The sequence below is a fragment of the Xyrauchen texanus genome, chromosome 13 (assembly GCF_025860055.1).
Source record: "Xyrauchen texanus isolate HMW12.3.18 chromosome 13, RBS_HiC_50CHRs, whole genome shotgun sequence".
Lineage (NCBI taxonomy): Eukaryota > Metazoa > Chordata > Actinopteri > Cypriniformes > Catostomidae > Xyrauchen > Xyrauchen texanus.
In genome coordinates this window covers 4,449,611-4,472,534 of record NC_068288.1, presented here as the reverse complement: position 1 = coordinate 4,472,534, position 22,924 = coordinate 4,449,611, and the positions used below count along the sequence as shown (strand labels likewise).

The following is a 22,924-nucleotide window of genomic DNA, read 5'->3' as shown; positions in this document are numbered from 1 at the left end:
CGCCGGGTGTTTAGCCAATGCTGAAGCGGGCGCATGTGCAGTAAACCCAGCTGAAGTACTGCTGCGGCTGAGGCCATGTAACCTAGCACTCTCTGGAATTTCTTCAGAGGCGTGAGGCTGTTCATCTGAAAGGATGCGGCTAGTCGCTGAACACGGCGTGCGCGCTGTTTAGATAAGCGAGCCGTCATTGCCACGGAGTCTAGTTCTATTCCAAGGAAGGAAATTGTCTGACTGGGCTGTAGTGAGCTCTTGGTCCAATTGACTGCAAGACCCAAACTGTTCAGATGGCTGAGGAGAACTGCTCTGTGAGACAGAAGCTCCATATGTGACTGTGCCATAATCAGCCAGTCGTCCAAATAGTTCAAAATTCGCAAAGCCTGACTCCACAGGGTTGCGAGCGCCGCATCCATGCACTTCGTGAAAGTACGGGGTGCTAAGGACAGGCCGAACGGGAGGACGGTGTATTGATAAACCTGGCCGTCGAAGGCGAATCTCAAGAATGGCCTGTGACGGGGATTTATCTGAATCTGAAAGTATGCATCTTTCTGATCGAGAGAAATAAACCAGTCCCTCTGGCGCACATGCGCGAGGAGTTTCCTGATTGTAAGCATTTTGAACGGTCTTTTTGCAAACACCTTGTTCAAAACCCTGAGATCTAATATGGGTCTGAGGCCGCCGTCTTTCTTGGGAACAAGAAAATAACGGCTGTAAAGCCCCGACTCGCTCAGAGAGGGTGGCACTTTCTCATGGCCCTTTTGCACAGAAGGCTTGCTATTTCTGAACGAAGCATGCACGCTGCTTCCGTGTTCACAGTGGTTTCGAGCCGCTCTGAAGCGAGGAGGGCGGCGATCGAACTGTAGCAAATAGCCCTGTTGTATTGTGCTTAACACCCGCTTGATATCCCTGGAATAGCTTCCCACGCTTTGAAGCGTAACGCTAGAGGGTGAATGGCCAATTCGCTCTGATTGCCGCACACAGAGCTGAACAAAATGTGTGAGCATCGTTTAGTGTGTTCATGCATGATTGCTCGCGAGACAGCATGAACAGGCTGTTTTGTGAGTGACTTCCCGATTGGAATGAATGGGGAAAGAGTCACATCTGTTACGTGATGCGCAAGCACTTACACACAGAGGAATGTTTGCTGGCCGTGTAACAGAGCGGGCAGAGAATGGGCGCGCGCACGTATTCGTGGGCGCATTTATTGACTCTAGCGCTCGAGCGGTTCGTAACCGCTTTATGTGAGCGTGCTCTGGTGGGGACACGAGACATGCAGTGCTTGTGTGCAGAAGTGAACACTGGATTGTGGGCACATTTTGTACACATAGGGCTGGTCGTGTGACAGAGCGGCCATAGAATGGGCACGCCAGACGCATTTGTGGGCGCCTTCATTGACTCTGACGCTCGAGCGGTTCAGTAACCGCTTTATGAGAGCATGCTCTGATAGGGGCACGGGATGTGTTATGCTTGTGTGTAGGGGCGAACACTGGGTTGTGGGCACATTTTCTACACATAAGACATGTTTGCTCTTTACAAGATTTATTTGGGTCGCCGTGAAAACGGCGTTTGAGTGCAGGCAAGCGGGCAGTGTCACCGGCTTGTTGGCTGCTAAATTCACCACTGTAGTAGCCTGAGAGAAGGGGACTGACAGGGGGCAAAGCTTTGACGGTGGTCCGGCCGCGGCGGGACTGAGCCGTCGTTTGTTCAACAAAGTTAGGAAGACTTCGGTTGCTCTGGTTTCAGCGTTACCTTAAATCGAGGCCCGCGGGGGGGCGGCGGTCTGCGGCGGCTGTCTGAGCGCGATCGAGGGCGGCCGCCCTGTCGACGCTGAGAAGTCTGAGTTTGTTGAGCTGGGCGCTGTGAAGAGGCTCGTGCAGGAGGCTGATCACGTGAGCGGCCTGCAGAGGAGCTAGCGCGACGAGGCAGAAAGAGATTCATGGCTTGTGTGGCTTTTTGGACCTCTGAAACCGGTCAATGATACCACTCACCGCGGAGCCGAAGAGACCGGATGGAGAGAGCGGTGCGTTGAGGAACGTAGAGCGCTCTGCTTCTCCCATGTCGGCTGGCGTTAACCACAGATATCTCTCGGTCACAGTCAGCACGGCCATGCACTTCCCTATAGCTTGGGTTTTAGCTTTGGTAGCGCGGAGGTCGAGGTCCGTAGCACTCCGTATGTCTGCAACCGCCTCTGGATGCCTACTTTCCTCATCCCACTCCCGCAGAAGGTCCGCTTGGAGGATCTGTAGGACGGCCATAGAGTGCAGAGCAGATGCAGCTTGGCCGGCGGCGGAATAGGCGCAGCCAACACAGGCGGAAGTTGTTCTGCGGGCCTTAGACGGGAGCACTGGTTTAGACCGCCATCTCGCGAGGCGGGCAAAGGTGTGCTACGCATCTCGACGGAGGATGGAAAGTAGCCTTCTCAGTGGCGTCACGAGCAAGAGGTGGAGCGTGGATGACCCTGGCGAGGCGTTCCATGATTTGAGCTCGCGGAGTTCGCGGAAGGACGCCGGTAGCGGTGCGGCGCTCTGTAAGCAGCGTCAGTCTGTTGGTGCCTGCTCAGTGGCGTGACCACTGAGCCGAGCGGTCGACGCCTGTGTGAGGCGTGTAGTTCCCGACTCGACGGGTCCTGCTGGATTCCTGGGCCGGTGGAGCCTGACCACTCGCTGTCCGAAGCCATGATGGAACAGCCCTTATCCTCCGCTTCTTCGTCCGAGATGGCAGCAGAGCAGCCGCTCGGCGGCAACTGCGCGTCCCGGGTGGGTGGGGAGGGTGAAGGCGATGCTCGAGGGATGGGCTCCGGCGAGGCAATCGCTTCTACCATTGTTTCCGGCAGCCTTTGAGAGCGGTGCTTTTTTCTGCGTGGCTGAACGGAAGGCGGCGCGGCGGCTTCGGTCCTGAGCGCTTTGAGTCGAGCCCGCAGGGTCGACATCGGCAGCTCCTCGCAGAGATCACATCCGCCTTCGGCGAGGGCGAGCTCTGCATGCCCCAGTCCCAGGCAGAGAGCGCAGATGATGTGGCGGTCTCCGGTGCTGAGAGGAGCGCGGCATGAGGCGCAAGTGGAGCGAGGCATCTTAAAAAAGACGCTCGTACTCTTTTGTGAAGTTCTTAAGAACTAGCTTGCTTTTAAAAAGGATACGTCGCCGGATGGCGTAGCTCGCAGGACGGCTGAAGGTGGCGAAGACAGCCGGCTTCTTCGAGCGCTGTCCACGCTTGCTTGATGCCCCTCGAACGGCGACGCGGCTTCCAGTTCAGTGATGCGAAGAGCTTCGCTGAAGAGATGAAAATCAGGGTTCCAGCCTACGAACTACGCTTATATGCACTCTAGTCACGCCCATTTTGGCGGGCTTTGATGCAGTGAGCGCGCGGACGCCTCTCATTGGATGCGAGTTCACCCAAGCTCGTCTATAGGCTGCAGCAGTTGCCGCAGAGCAACCTATGAGCTCGCTAGATAGCCCGCTCAAGGTCTGCAGCTGCCGCACTGCGTTGACAATGGATACAAAAATTAAGGATAATTTTTTGGCTTCAATATCTCAGAAAAGATGAATCTTTCCCGTAGCGTAAGCTAGCTTACGCAATACGAGAGAACCTCTCGTAAGAGAACCAAAACATCCACTATGTCACCAAAATTTCAATGGAAACCCTTAGAGGACAGTGAGGGAATTTATTTTCTGATATAGTTTTGCATTCCCTCACAATATGTTTTGCGTATCCTTGGAATACATTTTGCGCTCCACAATAAGTTTTGCGTTCCCTCATAATAATTTTGCGTTCCCTCACATGATGTTTTGCATTTCCTTGTAAAAGTTTACGCTCCCTTGCATTTAATTTTACATCCACTCGCAAATTGTGTTCCCTTGTAATATCTTTGCATTCACTCACTATAAGTTGTTCCCCTCGCAAAAGTTTTGCATTCTCTCACAATAGTTTTACATTCCCTCACAATAGTTTTCTTTCCCTCGCAATAGTTTTACATTCCCTCACAATAGTTTGCATACCATCACAAAAGTTTTATGTTCCCTCGCAATAAGTTTTGCAACGGTGTTATTATAGTTAACGAAAACAAAAATGATTTTCATTTACTAAAATAAAAACTTACATTATTGGAAAAACTAAAACAAACTAAAATACTTTTTCATAACTCCAAAACTAAATAAAATATAATAGATCTCAAATTCTTTTAAGTATATATGTTATATTAGAGTGAATATGGGCAAAGTATGATACTTTGTTATAACGGATGCCAAGTTGATGCTTAAACCCAGGTCTCTAGCACATTAACACATTAACTCTTGGACCCAAATGCAAATAGAGACAGTGTGTTGTTCAAAAGGTTGTCTTTACTGAACACAAAAGGTAATCCAACAGGAGATACAAAGGCACAAATCAGTCTTAGGGGAAAAGGCAATTCCAAAACTACAAGAAAGGTATACAATCCATATGGAGAGGCACCAAAATAAGGGACAAATTCCAGAAGTTAGAAAAGTCAGATAATCTCAAAAGTATAAGAACATACAGGCATATAGCACAGGGAAAGAACTGAGGTTGACTTACTTCAACAGAAAACTGAGCAAATAACAACTGAAAAGACTGGGTTTAAAAACAGATGACAAAACTAGGCACATTATACCTTTGAACAAAGGTGTCTTCTACCTTAGTTAAAAGCAAAACATATTCAAAACTGGGAAGTAAAACATTTGAAGACCCTCTTTTGACCAAATCCCAGAGTTTTTCAAACAGATTGAAAATTATTCTCTAGAAAATATCTCTATAAGTATTTGGAATTAAGTTTTATATTTTATTATACACTTTCACATCAAAACATTGTTAACTTTTACTTTTTTATATAACCTTAACAATGTTTATCTAAAATTTCTGTCATTTTCTTTATCATTGCTTTTCCCACCAGTGGTCATGAAATGAGCTCTGCCACACATCCCAAAGTAAAATCATCTACTTAAAACCTCGATAAAGGGATAGTTGACCCCAAAATTAAAAGTCTCATCATTTACTCACTCTCATGCCATCCCAGATGTGTATGACATTTACTTTTGCTGAACTCAAATGAAGATTTTTAGAACAATATTTCAGCTCTGTAAGTCCATACAATGCAGGTCAACTGGGTCTAAAACCTTGAAGTGTTTTAATCCATTTCTTCTGAAGTGGTTTTGTGTTCCGTTCCATTGCAATAATTGTTCCCTCACAGATATTATGGATTCCCTTGCACTACCTTTATTCATCCCAGATTAATTAAATTAACCAAGGTTTTACTGTAACCATAGCTGAACTATGGTATTTTTGGTTAAACCGTAGTTATCACAAGATTGATCATACATTTAAATTTATTTTTTAAATTCTCTCCCTGTCCACTTGTTGACTCCGTACATTTAATTAATGTGCAAGTGGATGGTTCCACAAGAACAAAAAAATGCTATAAATGTTTTATGTCCCACTGACTGAAATGTAAGTAATTTACTGAAAATCTTGCCCTCTGTTGTCCACTCTTAAATTTTTTCTTGACATTTTTATCATGCTTTTTTTGTCATTTCAAAGAAAGACTCTAAATCCATGTTATTTGAAGCAATCTAATAAATTTTCAGTGAGAACAGACCAAAATATAACTCCTTTTTCACTTTATATCTTGACATCAGCAGCCTCCTTGGCAATCATGATTTTAAGCTTGATTACACTTCCTAGCATCTAGTGCTCTGCGCATGTGTCAACCACTAGGAAATGTAATAGAGCTTGAAATCATGATTGTGCCTAGAGAATGAATTGTCAAAATGTAATGTGAAAAAAAGAGTTACATTTTGGTCTGCTATCACCCAATTGATTGGTTACTTCAGAAGACATGGAGTTCCATAGAGTTTTTTGGATTATCTTTTCAGCCTTTGGAGTTAGTGCTGTTTTGGAGTTTAAAAATGTGGTCACCATTCATTTGCATTGTTTAGAAATCAAACAAGTTTGAGAAAATATGAGGGTTTGTAAATGAAATATTCTTTTAATGATGTCAGGATTAACATTTTTGGTGAACTATTCCTTTAAGAACGTTAGAATTAAATGTATACAATATTACAGCTTGTCATCTTCCTTTCTGCCCCAGATGTGGTGCTTGATTCTCTGGCTTTACCCTCCTCCAGTGGCGTCAGCGGCGGGGTGGCTCAGACGAATTCCTATGCATCATCCCCTCTCAGTCTTTTCCGTCTGCAGGAACAGTTTCGCCAGCACATGGCTGCCACCAACAACCTCGTTCACTATCCTCCCTTCGACATGACCACACCCTCTTCCTTACCCTACCTGGGCGTAAACGTGAACATGGCGTCTCCGCTGGGATCACTGACTTGTCAGTCTTACTACCAGTCCCTGTCTCAAGCCCAGCAAATGTGGAGCAGTCCACTGCTGCAGGCCTCCGGGGCTCTTCCGGCCCTAAATAGCAAAGCTACAAGCATTGAAAACCTTCGACTGAGGGCAAAGCAGCATGCTGCCTCACTAGGCTTGGATATGCTACCAAATTGACCTCAGATGAGAAGAAATGCACAGCTTCATGCAATCACTGGGGAAGAAACAAGCTCTGATTGAACTACGTGTGAACGTTTTGTGTCCAGGATCTACATCATATTACCATGCTGAAATCACCCTAAAATGGAGCTATTTCATTATAATACAGCATGGAGTATTTGAAACTGTTTGGAAAATGGACAAGTTTTAAGTGTTAAGATAAACATTTTGAAATTCCTCCTGGTCTGGCTGCATGGCAGAGGTCAGAACACTTGGAAACATAAAAAAGAGCACATCTGTTTCACATCCATTTAAGCTGTTTCAGGTCCACAAACTCATTAGAAGGTTTGTATATTTGAAGAGATGTTTAAATGTTTTCAGCATCTGTGGCTGCTACAAAGGGATATAAAGCACATGGATGAGAGACTTCTGCAGCACCTGGACTGATGCTCCTGAAACCATGTCAAGTGATTTGTTAGATTCTATTGGTTTCCTCTGAATTGTTTAAATACATAAATGTGAATAACTTATTAGTGAGATGAAAAGGAATAAATCACATATATTAACTGAATGTGTATCAGTAATAAGTGGATGTTCTCAGAGCTTTCTTGTTTTAGTACAGAAGTCTGTACTTCTGACTTTAAAGAAATATTCCAGGATCAGTACAAGTAACAGCATTTGTGGCATAATGTTGGTTGGTTCCCACAAAAATTGGTTTTGACTTGACCCTGCTTTTTTATTAAAAGAGCAAAAATCTGGTTTACATTGAAACATTTACAATGGAAGTGAATGGGGCAACCAGTAAACGTTAAAACACTCACTTTCAAAAGAAGTAAACAATTTGTGTGTTAACATGATTTTATTGTGATAAAATCCCATACTAAACATTTCTGTGTAAAGATATGTACAATTTTAAATTTAACAAAAAAATATGATTTAAACAACTTTACAGTTTATATGATATACAATTTTTAACAGAAGAATGAACGTACGTTAGTGATGTAATTGTTATAAATGTTTATTGTTTCATAAGTTAGCACAAAGAAAAAACATATTATAATGTATCAATCACTTTTAACATTAAACCCACACTATATCCCCTCCCCCTACCAATCTCCCACCCCACCCTGACCCTCCACGAACACTCCTTTGGTCAATAGAATATAGACAAACACACACACAGACACACACACACACAAAACTAAAACAACAAAAAAGAAAATATAATAATCAAGTATAATTTAAAAACGAAATAGTTGCCCCATTTCCTATTGAAAAAATTCCCAACTCCCATCCTTCTGTTCGACCCCTTCTCGAAAGCAGCCACCCTCCCAATCTCCTCACACCACTCTGGGAATGAGGCTGCTCCCTCTGACTTCCATTCACTTAAAATTACCTGCCGACCAATCATTGCACTGGTCAAAACCCAATTTCGTATGTACTTATCCTCCAAATTTATGACTCCCCATCTCCCAAAATGCAGAGTCTGGGGAAGAATGAAATTTGAGTACTTTGAGTAATTGAGTACCCCCAAAAAACATGGGTGCATCTCTATCTTCTGAATGGCATCGCCAGCAAGTGGGTGTGTCTTTAAGACCAAGCCTATACAATTTAGAAGGGGTCCAATAAATCTTAAATTGCATAATGCGCACTATTGCATCTCTAGATGCAGGCTTGCCTTTTTTAGAATACTAGCCCACACTTCCTCCTCCAATAACAAGTTTAAATCGTAAAATAATCCCATTCTACCATATCAAACGCCTTTTCACGTCAGGTGTGGTGGCAGAGTCTGATCATTTAACACTGACCACATAATATTGATGAGACGCCTAATGTTATCAGAAGAGCTGTGGCCCAGAATAAACCCTACCTGGTCTGTATGTTTAAGAGATGTTATAACTTTACTTAATCGGTTAGCCAAAATCTTTAACGATATTTTAACATCTAGCTCTATCAGGGAAATTGGATGGTAACTTTTACACTTGCTTGGATCTTTGTCTTTATTAAGAATCAGACTGATCCAGGCTTGTGTCATGGTTGGCGGAAGCTTTCCATTCTTTAATGATTCTGTATAAACTTCAAACAAAAGTGGAGCAAGTTCTGTAGCATAAGATCTAAAAAACTTGGTGGCAAAGCCATCTGGCCCCAGAGTTTTGCCTGAAGGCCAGGCCTTAATTACCTCGTCAAGCCCCTCCAAGTTTATCTCAGAATCCATTTTTTGCTCCATCGTCAATTCAGAGAGTTCTAATGGTTCCACAAATTTCTAATATCTTCATCTGTAGACGAAGACGTGGAACTATAGAGCTCAAGATAGAATTCTTTAAAAGCATTATTAATATCAATGGCTGAGGTAAATATTTTATCACCAGCAGATTTCACTGAGGGAATGGTAGAAAAAGACTCTCTGCTTTATTTACTTAGCCAAATGCTTCCCTGCTTAGTCCCCCGACTCAAAGTATGACTGTCTTGCCCCGAATACCCAAAACTCAGCCTTCCACGAGAAAATAGCATTATATCTGTATTTCAATCGGGTCAATTGTCTTAGGCCATCAGGCGACATTTAGCACTTCAGCTGTGCCTCGGCACTTTTAATATTCCTTTGTAATTCCACGAGTTCTCGTCCTTTGGATTTTTTGATGAATGAGGCATACTGTATGATCTGGCCCCTAAGAACCGTCTTAAGTGCCTCCCAAGCCACAACCACAGAGGATACTGAGGACCAGTTGGTCTCCAAATAAACATTGATTTCAGCCTTTAACATTTGTTGGAATTCAGAATTTTGCAAAAGGGATAAATTAAAGCACCAACTACATGATTTCTTTTTCTCCATCTGTGGCAACACTTCTAAACACATCAGGGCATGATCTGAGATTAAAATGTTCCAATTGAGTAATCAACAACAGATGAAATGAGGGACTTAAAAAATCTATAAAAAAATCTATTCTAGAATAAATATTATGGACTGATGAAGAAAATGTATAGTCCCTACAAGATATTCTCCAAATATCTGCAAGACCATGATTTTTATACATCCTGTGAAGCGTCACTGTTGCTCTAGGGGGATTGCGCACTTTTGCTTCACTATGATCAAGAACTGAGTCCATCAACAGATTAAAGTCTCCTCCCAATATTATATAATGAGGGGTACCAGCGGCTTGCAGCATCCCTTCAAGATCTATAAAAAAAAACCCTGATCATCAGCGTTAAGTGCATAAATATTAGCCAAAATCAACCTTTGCCCCTGAATTTCAGCTACAACAATAATGCCTCTACCTAATTTATCTTTAATCTGTTTGAGACATTTGAATTATAGATGTTTACTTATCTATGTAATGACTGCCCTGCTCTTACTTGTGCCAGCACTAAAGTAAATATGTCCACCCCATATCTTCCCAAATTTTCTTCCTGTGGGGAAAGATGCGTTTCTTGAGGAAACACTATATTATATTTCTTACGTTGAAGAAAATAAATAACCTTCCTTTTAATGGGGTGCCCCAACCCGTTCACATTCCACATGGAGAGAGACAATCCACTCATGTAAACATTTGACATTTTGACATATTAGAAAAAATTAAATTTTGTGTCAGAAATAAAATTATAAACATTCCAACATTAGTGCAACTATCACCCCAAACTTTCCCAGGAAAAAAACAGAAAAAACGTGTGCACAACAGCACCAACTGGCTTCCATCCATATAAACTCAAAGAGTCCACGTACACCTACGAGAGTCCCCGCGACAACTTTGCCATCAGATTGCAAAGACCAGTGTTTCTGTATAAATTGTGTGAGACAGAAATACATAACAGAAAATAATCTATAAAACAAACTCCAGCCAATAGGCAAAATAGGCACAAAGAACGTGTAGGTTCATTCACAAAACTGTCTCGAAGGTGTGTTCATCCACAAAAGAAATTCCATCCACTAGCGGAACCAGCACAAAAAAATACATAAAATAAAAATGTATAATAAAGTCGTTCAGTTTTCTTGGACAGTCAATGAATGATCACTGTGCCTGCTGTTCCAAGAGTTCAGCAGATGAAGTAACACACCATGACTTCCTCCATCCACTGATTTTATGAAAGGCATCGCTAGTTGTAGGCATAGAAATATTTTGCGGCCATCCTTAGAATCTATTCTCAATTTAGCCGGGAACTTCAGTGTAAAAGCGACCCTTTTTTCTTAAAACATACTCCAGCCACTAGGCAGAACAACACAAAAAGAAACGAAATGACACCCAGCCTCCTCAGAGAGCAGATTCGATCCACTTGAGGCCATATGAGAAAAACCAAATTGGCTTACTCACCTCATTGACTTTATTAAGGACATCGCTTGTTGTGGGCATGTAAATACTTTGCGGCCATCCTTAGTATCTATTCTCAATTTGGCCTGGAACATCAGAGCAAAAGCAATCTTCCATTGATGTAAGAGTTTCTTGCATTCCTTGAATCAATCACGTTTCTCTTGTCAAATTCGCGGAACAAGAAAATGTTGTAATTCTTCCAAGAAAGCTTTCCTTTGCTTCACTAGATCTTTATTGGATGATCTCAGAAATTTGGCCAGAATTGATCGGGGCCTGTCTCCCTCAGCATATCTGCGAGCCGGGACTCCGTGAGCTCGCTCGATTTCCAGCTTGTGGCCTGTTATGTCTAGCAGACTCAGGAAGAGTTTGTCTAGGAATTTCACCATATCTCTGTCTTCTTCATGCTCAGGATTGAACAATTCGGATGTTATTCCGGCGGCTCCTATTCTCAAGATCTTCCAGTTTTTCAAAAAATTCACTCAACGTATTCAAAATAATGTCTACTTTTCCTCCTTGTTTATTGTCACACATACTTCAGCTGTTACAGAAACACAAACAGACATACATATGAACATATGAATTCATATTCTGAATGTAATATACATAAATAATATTTTTGAGTAAATGTAACCCAAGTAAAGTGATTACCTTTATTTAAAGTCAGTAACTGATAACAAGAATTTAAAATGTAATGCGTTACACTACTATTGATTAAAAGGGTAATTAGATTAACCCAACACTGCAAGGAAGGAAATGTAAAAAATGTTTACATGTGGAGCATGCTCAATCTAAATCTGAGGGTAAATGTGAAATCCATCAAAGTACCTGAAATAAATTTTGACTTAATGCTTTGTTGTCCCTCGTAATGGAATACTTGATTCTCTGGTCAATTGTGACATCAAATATTTTAGTTTAATGATCCACTAAACTGTTGTTTCAGCAGGCTACTTATTTCCTACATAGTTGTGCTAGTTTCATGTCTCTCGTATTACCCCACATTTTGTCTTCTCACACTACTGTGATAATGTAGTCAGCTGATCATTCCCATCGGTCCTGTTCACCCGGTCAGGATTTATTTTGTGATAATGACCACCATTGACCAGACAATATTCCACAGAGCCGAGGGATTAGAGAGCATTAAGTAAATATTTGTTTAAGGTACTTTGATGGACTTCACATTTAACCTCAGATTTAGATCAACATTGGCATTTTTAATCTATTTTCACTCGATTGCCTGTACAGCATTTACAAAATCAATAGCAAACATTACATGGTTGCTACAGAGAAATGTTTTCTACATATGTACCTTCTCTATGTCTTTCAAACATACACATCTTTAACATGTTAATCTTGATAAGTGATCCAGTGAAGAGCTTAAAACACATTGGCAGAAAATGAGTCCATCACCCAGGTCACCTTGAGCGAGACCGTCACCACCCACCTGTCAGAGGTTTGGCAGGTGACTCAGAGGCTCTCTGCTGTAAGAGATTAGCATGGGTCAGGATACCAGAGGATTAAATTGAGCAAAAACACAGGAATAGAGTGAGAAAAGCGGCCATGTTCAAACACCTGTTAACAGCCCATACTTCACTTTATATGCTGTTGTTCTAAAAGATTAATTTCATCCACATTCCAGAAAGAAAATCGAGGAAAAGTATATATGATGTGTTTTCTTTATTTTTTTTAATGTTAAAATACTTTTCTCCTATGCCATTTCTCAGCCTAGAATCACATTACTATACCTATCATTTTGCCAGTGGATTTTTTCGTGGCTCATTGTACACATTGCTGTAGCTTCCAGGTGAATCTACCACTAGAAGCGCTACAACAACAATGACATTTTTCACTTTCATACAAAAATCGCAAGTAAAACCACACACAATGCTATCTTATGACATCGAAACACATTTAGCCTACTATAGCGTGAAAAGTAACAAATTACAACTACTCTCAATACAGTAGGTTACTCGAGTACATTTTTCTACTTTTTTTTTTAAGAATAAATAATTATAGGCTACTTTTTATTAAGTTTAGTAAGTAAGAAGTATTCAACTTCATACATTTATTTTTCGCCACAATTACAAAGTACAAAAACAATGCATAATATTTCAGTATTTGGGAAGAAGAAAGTTAAAAGTGCTAAATCTGTTTTTTGGACTTTATTTTGGAAAGGTGCCGTTCATTCAGGTACGAGGGAACCGTCTGATCAAACTTCACTTGTTTTTAAGGTAGGCAATGTTTTAAATGTCAAACATTAACACAATGTACTTTCACATATACTGTATGTGGGGATATCTTGTGGACTGGCTACTATATGTCTAAAACAATCTTTAAATACCTTAGAAAGATACAAGGCCAATAGTGTCGGAAATAAACGGGGACTCGTGGCAAAAATGCCACTGAACAAAAGTATCAAAAATACCCCAGAAATTCAAAATAGGGAGGCAAAAAATGTCCACGCCATGAGTTTCCATATTTTATTAATAATATAGTTACAATTACATACATTGCGATCTTCTATTGACTTTTCACTGAAAGTTTTTTTCCCCCGCTGTCTGGTTCATCGCACCATCGCGCACACAGACGGGCTATATCCGGTATTGTACTCCCGCATTAAATTCCGTAACCGCTTCACCCCTCTTGTTCAAAATAAACTTTCCTAGAGGGTAACACTTTCACTCACAGTGCTGTACTGTACTTCCCTGCCTTGTGTTGCTGTTTATCTGTCTGAAAAGCCTCAACCGCTAGAGGCCAAATGTGTGCAAGAGATGGATGTTATATAAAGAAGGTATGAGAAATCACAAAACATAATGTAACCAAATGCTACAATTTACTTAATAATAATAATAATAATATCTCAATATATTAAATAACCATAAAGTTAAAAAATACTTTATTACAACTATAATACAATGATACATATACAGAATGACCACTTTTAGTGTTTGAATCAATCATATTTCTCACTAAATACTGTGAGGAGTCTCATCAGTACTCTTTCCACCACTGTGCATGATGCATTTTAACATTTGCATTAGCTTACATAACCGACTACATTTACAAGCTTGTTCAAGTGCAATTGAATTGCGTGGTAACTCAACTGACAGAGCATTGCACTTGCAATGAAACAGACATGGGGTAGGAGTCCTGAAGAGCACAGGAGACGACATGTGAGCCGAAAGTGTTATAGAAGCACCACAAAGTAAATAACGAGGTTCCATATTTAATTTCAGAGCTTTTTAAGACATTTTGGTTAGGTTTAGTGTAGAGGACCCCTGTCCTGTATTAAAACGCTCAAAATGCTCAAGCGTGCCGTATTCGCATGAGACATTGAGACAACCTCATCGTGCTTTGGTGGCTCTCAGTAAGTAAAGCCAATGTCTGTATTATTATAAAAGAGGTTTGCACTGCTTTGCTGTCCTGTATCGTACAGTATATATGACGGGTGCGTTCCAATCAGAAGAGCTTCTCTTCCACTGTCGGAGGACTGAAAGGTTTAATATAGCTGTCAGTCTGAACTTACTTTTTATGTAATCTTGTAACGATCCTACAGTGTGGCAATAGTTATAGTTTTCCCTTCAAAGTGCACTGTGAAGGCATCATTTATGCCATTTGGAAAACAGTACATGTCTTCTCATCGCAACACCTGATGAACCAACCTGTCGTGCACAGCAAATGATGGAAAAAAACACATGAAATCTGACTGAGAAGCATTAAGAAAAATCTGATTTTAATCGGATTCCAAACCACCTTCGAATGTGGTTTGGATCAGGCTTGTAAAAATCAGATTTTTTGTGTCTTTTTCCTACTACAAAAACCTAAATGGATTTGAGTAAGATTGGCCAAAAAAATCTGATTTTTTTCTGCCTGTGTGAACAAAGCCTTAGATGCCAACACAAACGCAAGGTAAAAGAAAATTCGGACCAGACTAGAGCCTACATTAAATAAGGATTTACTTGCAACAAGGAAGCAAGGCGTCACCATAGTTACTTTTTTCCTCCACAATGAAAACCTCATGGACAGAACGGTTTCCTCTCAGTTTGGACAATCCTGTCACAGACTCGACATTTTTTGGCATTATAGCATTTAAATGCAGTACATTTTATTTATATTATTTACATTATTTTAGATAATTTGTATCGCAAATGCAACGCTCTATCAGTTGAACTACTGTGTAATTTGCCCGCACATGAACAAGCTTGTGAATGTAGTTGGTTATGTAATGCAAACGTTAAAATGTACCGCGTTACATTACGTTACATTGCTATATTAAAAGTGTTTAGATGTCATAAGATAGCATTGTGTGAGGAAGAGGAAGAAAAGTAAATGTTTACTGATAATCTGTCGTTTTAATCGTAATTTGTGTGAAAGTGAATAAAAGTAATTATTGTTTTAGCGACTCTAGTGTTCAGTACAGCAAAATACCACGATACACACAACAAGTCACATAAAAGTCATTTCGCAAAAAATGTATGAATAGTATTAGCGTGTTTGTATGAGACCAGGTTGTGGGAACTACTGTTCTAGTGATAATTAATCAATTTTTGACCCATATTGAAAACCATTCAATATATATAAATTCTTGATTTGTGTACAACAGCACCCTTCTTAATAAAATATGTTATACTGTGGTACCAAAGTGTATAATGATAGGGTAAAAAATGTGTGTGGCGATCCCCTGCAGTTGACCTTTAACCCTCACGGAGGCATAATTAGCCTAATACGGGACCGGGTGTGTAGGATAACGACCCGGCCCCGCCCTCCGCCCTGCCACAATGAGATATACTGAATATTACTGTAGTAAAAAAAATAAAAAAAAATCTCTCTCTGTGGGTTTACGTTGTGTGGACGTGCATGTGAGCAGAAACCCTGTTTGAGTGGGAAAGATGCACTACACAGGGGAGCAGGTAGGAGAGCTAGAGAACAGTGTGGGGCTAGGGGATACATTTGAGAAAATGTCAAATATTTTTAGGTCACATTTGATTTATAGAAAAAAAAATATTTAAAGCTGTATTACACCCAGAAAGTCTGTCAAAAAGGTCACAACTGGTTCCTCACATACAGGTCAATATTGACCCGTTAAGACAATGGAAAGAACAATTTGTTTTAAATTGTTATTTCTCTTAAACTATTATCTACAAAAAATAATTGTATTTTTATTAAAATTTTTTGATGGTCTTGACAAAGTCACAGCATTTGGTTCCAGTATCAAAATCTATGTTGTATTTATAATGTATTCTTTACCTGTCCCGGGTCAACAATGACCCTAAAACAGGAGGATCAGATGTGAATTTCTGCTGTCACAGTTTTATCCAACATGTTGTGAGCAGTTTTTTTGGTTGGGTGCATTGCCTATGTGTGTGTGTGTTGTTAAGCTGTTAATGTCCTCTTGAGCTCTATGATGTCTATCAGGGTTGCTCACCGTCATAGGGATTTGGTGAGTTGACAGCTGCTTGAATATGTGCCGTTATTGCGATGGCAGTGTGATAAAGAATGCTGGGAACAGGATTAGGATCATATTCTGGCACTGGCTGTCATTTCATCAATGGGCTCAGGTTCCACAGTGACAGCACTCCTTTGCGGCACAGCTAAGACCTTTAGTGGAACCATAAAGGAGTGTGAAAAAGGGGCTGTTTGAATGGCATGGTATGAGTTTTGTTTTAGCCTTCAGGGATGAGTGTAAAATGGGGAAGTATTAAAGGGGAGAGTCTGACTTTTAACACTTTGGAGGCATTGAGATTTTGCAAGATGAAGCATAAAAACAGGTATTTACACTTCAAAGATACAAAAAAATCTTATCAAAATTGGAGTTTAGTGGCTTTTAGCGTATTAGCTTTAAGGTGTTTTCAGCCCAATCTCATGAACATTACGTGACCGTTGCACCATTTTTGCAAAATAACATGCCTTTTACATGTTTTGCTGCAGCTTAGAAGTGAAATGTCCAGCTGGGGGTGCCAAAAGTGAGTGAAATAAATCTCGTAATCAGAAGAGGGTTCCTATTTTAAAAGTGCATTCAGTATTTTTCCCCATTAAAAGTTTTACTCCTAAAGAACTTTATAGAAATTTTGAAAAATATGTATAAAATCATGACCACTCACAAGAGACGAGGGCTCTAGTTATATCATTAACATTATAAAAGCCATTTTATTCTACATGGGGCAGGGGTGCCCTCATGGGGGCTGAAATTTTAGAATCACTTGACCAGCTGAATAGCCTAATCTCAGTAACTGTCTTGTTATTGGACACTTTAACTCTTCAACTAAATTAATCATGGCTGATTGTGAATAGTGAATTTCTACAAATGGCATCTGTAACTGAAACTATTGATTTTGAATGATGCCGCATCCACACCATTAAGTGTAACTGTAAGTCCAAGATGGCACACACTGAGTGCACCTTTAAAAGTGCTAGCGTTAAGCGCAGCACTATGCCATAAGTCATATGCGTAAGGCCAGTGGGCATGGCTATGTAGTTTTGGTATTTTTGTAAGGTAGGTTTGGCTGGTATTAACAGGGATTGTTTTGGTTCACACTTCACTTCTACTGGTCGAATTTGAACAATTAAATACATTTATTGAAACATGATAAAATTTTACCAAAAAAGATTTCTAAATTTAACTTACACTTCAAACGAAACAGAAGTATATTCAAAATAATGAAATGATCAAAATAAAATATCATCATATACCAAATCCAAACATTTTATCCTCTCCAACTTAAACATAATAATAATAATAATAATAATAATAAAATAAGCCATGACCTTTAGATAGTTTAACACAAATCTCACCAATTTTTGTTTCATAAGATGGCTACGACTACATAATTTAATGTTACACTCTATTTACCGAATATCGACTATCCTTACATATCAATATCGACGATATTGGCCTTCATAGTACATGGTAGCGAATCAAAAAGAAAACAAGTTGTTGCTCATCTGTGTTTTTTGCTGTTGTGTCTTTAAGGATGTAAATGCTCCTTGTGTGCCTTGCTGCACTTTAACTTGCGAGGTGCGGGTTTGCTGTCAGGTCCAATGTAGTTTGCGCTGCCGCATCCTTCAAAACCAGCCATGAGTGACATGAAACTTTAAACACATCAAATGAATACTCTGCACTTAGACAAGAGGAGAAACCGCTCAGCACAAATTCATTCCTCACATCTGAGATTTAAACCTGATTTCCCATAATTCCACTCCAGAGAATCCTCACTTGAAAACTCTGCAAAGCCGCACTCCTTCCATCTGACCCCGTCCGACGTCTCACTCTGCAAAACAATAGTTTCACAATACTGCTGGGCTTTTATTGTTGCTGTAGAATTATATCATTCCAGGAATTACTGCCAAGCAAGGATATGCTAAATCCTCTTCTGCTCTTCCTGAAAGTGGATGAGACAGACTCAGCGTGCAGCAGCTCTCTTTTCCGCCTCTGACTTGGTCTGTAATCCTGATACGCGCTGACTGCATTTTTACTGTATGTGTTTAAGCACATTTGCACAGCATATATCTTCCCAATGTAAACCAATTTGGCTATAAGGATCTCGGGGCAAGCTCACCAAGGAAGGAGAGAAAGGAGAGAAAGGAAAACTCAAACGTAGCAGAAGCGAGGTGGGGGGTTGTGATGTATTGGGGAGTCTTGAACAAAAAGAGACACAGAAAGAAAAGAATCAAAGCAGCAGAATGGTGCAGGAGAAAAGAGAATCTTGTCCAGAGGCTATACTACTTCCTGTTTTTGGAATGAGAGCACGAAAGCCACCAAAACTTGACTGTTGAATGGCAAACTGTACATGCATTATCAGACAAAACCAGTGTCCCAGTGAGGGTTGTGTTTGAGAGACAACAGTATGTCAATTTTATCAACCTGTAGGCCTACCTGTTATTGCAGTGGACTAATCCATTATGAAATCCATTTTTTTTTTGTAGAGTGGACAAAAATGGCAATTTTCACCTATGGGTTTGGAGCAAAACTACAGGTAATACATAAATAAAAAACTTAGAAAGGTGCCAGCATCATTATTTTATTTTCACACAGACAAAAACAGGTCTATTACTAAAATTATTTGAATTCAGCACCCCTTGTTGGATTATATGCCAATGATGTGAGTCCAAAAATGGGGGAAAAAACAAAACAAAACCAAGGAGCAAATATTGCGCCTTCATGCAGGAGTTAATTTCTAACACTGGTTAATATGTTTCACTTGCTCCCAAACACTGTTATAATGAACCACCATAGGGCAATTATAAAATGTTGACTTCTTACATTAAATTCTAAATTATGATCAATGTAAAGATGTCATAATAATATTACTGTAGGCACACACACACACACACACACACGTTTCTTATATCAAAAGATGCCAGTTAGATTTCTAGTATTCTAACAATCCCAAAGGAGCAACTCATCAGTTTATAACTGGTTTGGGATTAAACCATCAACCGTAGTATTTGTAACCCAAATGCTTAATCAATACACAAACGAATGGCATATTAGATCTCGTATGTGTTTCGTCATTAATGTGGCCTGGAGAGTTTGTTCTTGGCTGTGAGTTGTTCAACTTCTCTCATAAAGTGCAGACACATTTCATCCAGCCACAGCAATGACCTATTACCTAAATACCTATTGGTTAAACAAGTGAACACAAGAAAAAACACACTGAGACACATTAAAGCAAGTGTAAATTATATTAAGAGGACAATGTTATTTTGCATGTCATATATGTTTTAATTGTTATTCATTTATTAATTTCAATATGTTGGCTAAAACAATGGTCAGATATATTTGTGAATTTCAGTAACTTTTACTAATTTCATGAATTGTTTTGTGTTTCATAATTGTTTAACCACTTCTGGATTTGTTCAACATCGGGCACTTTTAGTGTTGTAGACTTCTAGAAAGTCTTGTTAAAACATTTTTAACTCTCTTGCTAGTTTATTTACTTTCTGACAATGTCCAACAGTGTATGTAAAACAGTGTATGTACATGCAGCACCAGAGATTTATATAATTTTCTCTCAAATTCTGTATTTTTTTTTAGTAGTTTTCTGTGCTGGAAATGACACTGATGGAAATTACATTTTTAAAGCTTTTGAAATAAAATGGCTTACTCTTTTGTCTTACCAAGACTAATTTCATAGCTAAAATAAAAAATTTCTTAAGGACACATAGTTAAATAATACTTTCACACTTTTTGCTTAATTAGGCAAAATTACAGTTTGATTTGAAATAACGGCCAATAAAACTTTTCTGCTCACAAGTGATATTTCCCTTGATTTTTCTGTTTTCTTAGAATATCCCTTATTTCACCTGAAGCACACTTTCATCCAATTGTTTAACAAGTACAATAACAAAACTTTATTAGGGACAAAATTATTTGTTGTGGCGGAAATGACACCACAGCTGTGGGACAGTCATAATCTTTGAACAATTGGGTTGCACTTTATTTTCCAGTATGTGTACTTTTAGTATACTTACAGTGTTCTTACCCAAGAAAGTACTGAGTGTACTAACCACATGTACTAATTATGGGTTAAGGTTAGGGTTAGGTTTTGTTAGTACCTAGTAATTACTATACAGTAGTTGTTGTAATATATAGGACGTAAAAACAGTACTGTAAAATAAAGTGCTAGCAACAATTGAAAGAAATTATTTTCACACAAAATATTGAAATGGTGCATGTTTGCCTATTTTTTTTATTATTAGTTTTAAACATAATCATTTGTATTCTTATAATGGATTTTCATAGTTTAATATTGAAAGCTTGGGTCTGCGGCAAGGCTAAAACAATAAAATCTATACATAATAGGCATTAGAAAAAAAGCACCAAAAATAAATGATGAAAGCCTGGTATAAAGTCAGTTTTGATGAGAAAAAAAAAAAGTGTTTTAAATAAAGAATCATCCCAGGGGACATATGACCCGAATTTGAAGAAACACTCTTACATTGTAATTAAAAGCCTATAATATGCTGTTTAAGGACAGGTGCCATTATGACAACTTTCCGCCCTATTTGGTCACAAATGGTCAATGCACACGTTTTGGGGGCGATAATGTTGAAAATGTTCATTAGATGTATTATAGTCAAGACTTTTAAGGTATGTTCCTATACAGAAATTTAATTAAAAAAATAAACCTACACTCTGATAAATATTCACTGGAATGAAGAGCGTGACAGCTCCCCTACCCTTTATCAAACATATTATAAAACATAAACGTCAGTCTTCCAACACCCCTCTACGTAACTGTGAATATGCTGCCTCCTTGTGGCACCCTTCATGCATGCAACTCATATTTTATTGTAAAGGATGTCGAAACAGACAAGACTTAAAATACTACATGCCTTTTATGTTACATCAGCAATATGCCTTGATTGTTTTAAACCTACCTTAACAAAATCTTTGTCCCACGCATCAACAAAGTTGCTCTTGTACTGATGGTGTTGTGCTTCATCCTCTTCAGTTACTGTGGAGATGGGCACAACCTCTGCAGGGAAGTTCAGCAGGTTGAAAAGGACAGTATAACTGAGAGCACCTTTAGTAGCGGAGGAGAGAAAAGAGAGTTCAGTGGTTCATTAAATACCAAATTAATGATTTAAAGGGGATAGTTCAGCAAGACATGAAGTCTTAATTTACTCACACACTTGTCGTTCCAAACCTATAGGACTTTTATATTCCATGCTCAATCTACAAAAATGATAAAAAGTGCAATTAAAGTAGTCCATGATTTGTGCGTTAGATTCTGGAGTGTTCTGAAACCATACAATAACTTTGTGTTAGAAAAATACCAAAATGAATGCCATTATTGTCTGATAATCTTCCTACATTTTGGTCTGTTTGTTGCACAAAGCTAACATATGGCTTCAAAAGACTTTGAAATCAGCAAACAAGTTTAATGGACTACTTGATCTGTGCCTCTACGGTGCATTTTTATCATTTTTGCAGCTTAACAGCCATAGGCAACTGCTTTTATTTGTATGGAAAGAGGAAGAAATACAATTTTCAACATGAGGGTGAGTAAATAATACCATCTGCAAAACAAATGTAAAATATCTGCACCAAACGGATTAATTTAAGTTTCCATTGCAAAAGGCATTCAGAGACGAGTGCTATTGTGAGTGACAACAGGTCTATTACTGGTGTCACGAACCCCGCTCCTCTGCCCCATCCCCGCTTCCTCGAGCACGCACACGCGCTCCCCTTCGTCCAGCTCACGCGCACGCTCTGCTTCACCGAGCACACACACGCACTCCGCGAGCGTACTCGCTCGCTTCCAGCTCCCTCGCTCCGCCCCCTCGAGCTTCTACGCTCGTTTTGCTCGCTCGAGCTTGCACGCTCGTTTTACTCCTACGAGCTCACATGCTCGTACACTACCCCCCCCCCTCGGGCTCACATGCCCACTTCTATCGCCAGAACATTATGTACACCTGCACTCGCGTCATCTGCACTCCTGTTCATTGTATACACCTGCACTCGTCCCTATCACCTGTCATTGTTTACACCTGCACTCGTCTCTATAAATATCACAGCACATTCGTCTCCCGCTGGTTGGTTATTGTGTTTAGTTTCCCGTGTCTTTGCCCCCCGCTAGTCTCGTCTAGTTTTGAACTCCTCTTGTTTACCCCTTAGCTTGCCAACTCTAGTGTTCCCCTAGCTCCCCTGTTTAGTGTTACTCGTTGTTTTGATTCTGATTACCCCGGCTTTGACCCCACGCCTTCCTCGACCTCTCTCTTTGGATTTGCCCCCCTTGTTTATATCTTGATTCCCCGGCTTTTGACCTAACGCTCACCCTGACCATTCTTCACTGGATTTGCCCTTTTTGTACTTTGCACGCTTTGTTATGTAATAAAGCTGTTTGTATTCGACATTGTGACTGTCTCTTCTTGTGCGGGTCACAACTGGATTGGTCAGGCTTTGATAATTTACTGCCTCTAGGTGACAGTTGACAGCTTCCCTCACTATTATGTAAGTGTTGTTGACGTGACAAAATCCCTTCTGCCACAAAGCAGACAGTTAATCAGTAATAAGCAACTGCTGGGATGATTTCAGAACACGCTTCAAGTGAAATATGTGCAAGTGGTTGGTCATTCATATGATAATGTGTAGATATAAGCATATTTGTAATGATGTTGGCAACAGGCAG

At 40.0% G+C, this 22,924-nt stretch overlaps 1 protein-coding gene and 1 long non-coding RNA gene across 2 annotated transcripts in view; one reads left to right on the top strand and one right to left on the bottom strand.

Annotated features, from left to right (window-relative positions):
• LOC127654355 (diencephalon/mesencephalon homeobox protein 1-B-like) overlaps nucleotides 1-6,510 on the top strand; it is a 28,993-nt gene extending 22,483 nt beyond the window's left edge. Inside the window, exon 8 of the mRNA XM_052141492.1 lies at nucleotides 6,164-6,510. Within this exon, the coding sequence (XP_051997452.1) occupies nucleotides 6,164-6,510 (347 nt within the window). The remainder of the gene's footprint in view (nucleotides 1-6,163) is intronic.
• A 1,121-nt stretch (nucleotides 6,511-7,631) lies between these two features.
• Nucleotides 7,632-21,279, bottom strand: LOC127654298 (uncharacterized). Its single transcript, XR_007971913.1, has 3 exons — nucleotides 21,171-21,279; nucleotides 12,100-12,271; nucleotides 7,632-11,331 (listed from the first exon to the last, which is right to left on the bottom strand). It is a non-coding gene; the product is annotated as an uncharacterized LOC127654298 (long non-coding RNA).
• Nucleotides 21,280-22,924: the final 1,645 nt, after the last annotated feature.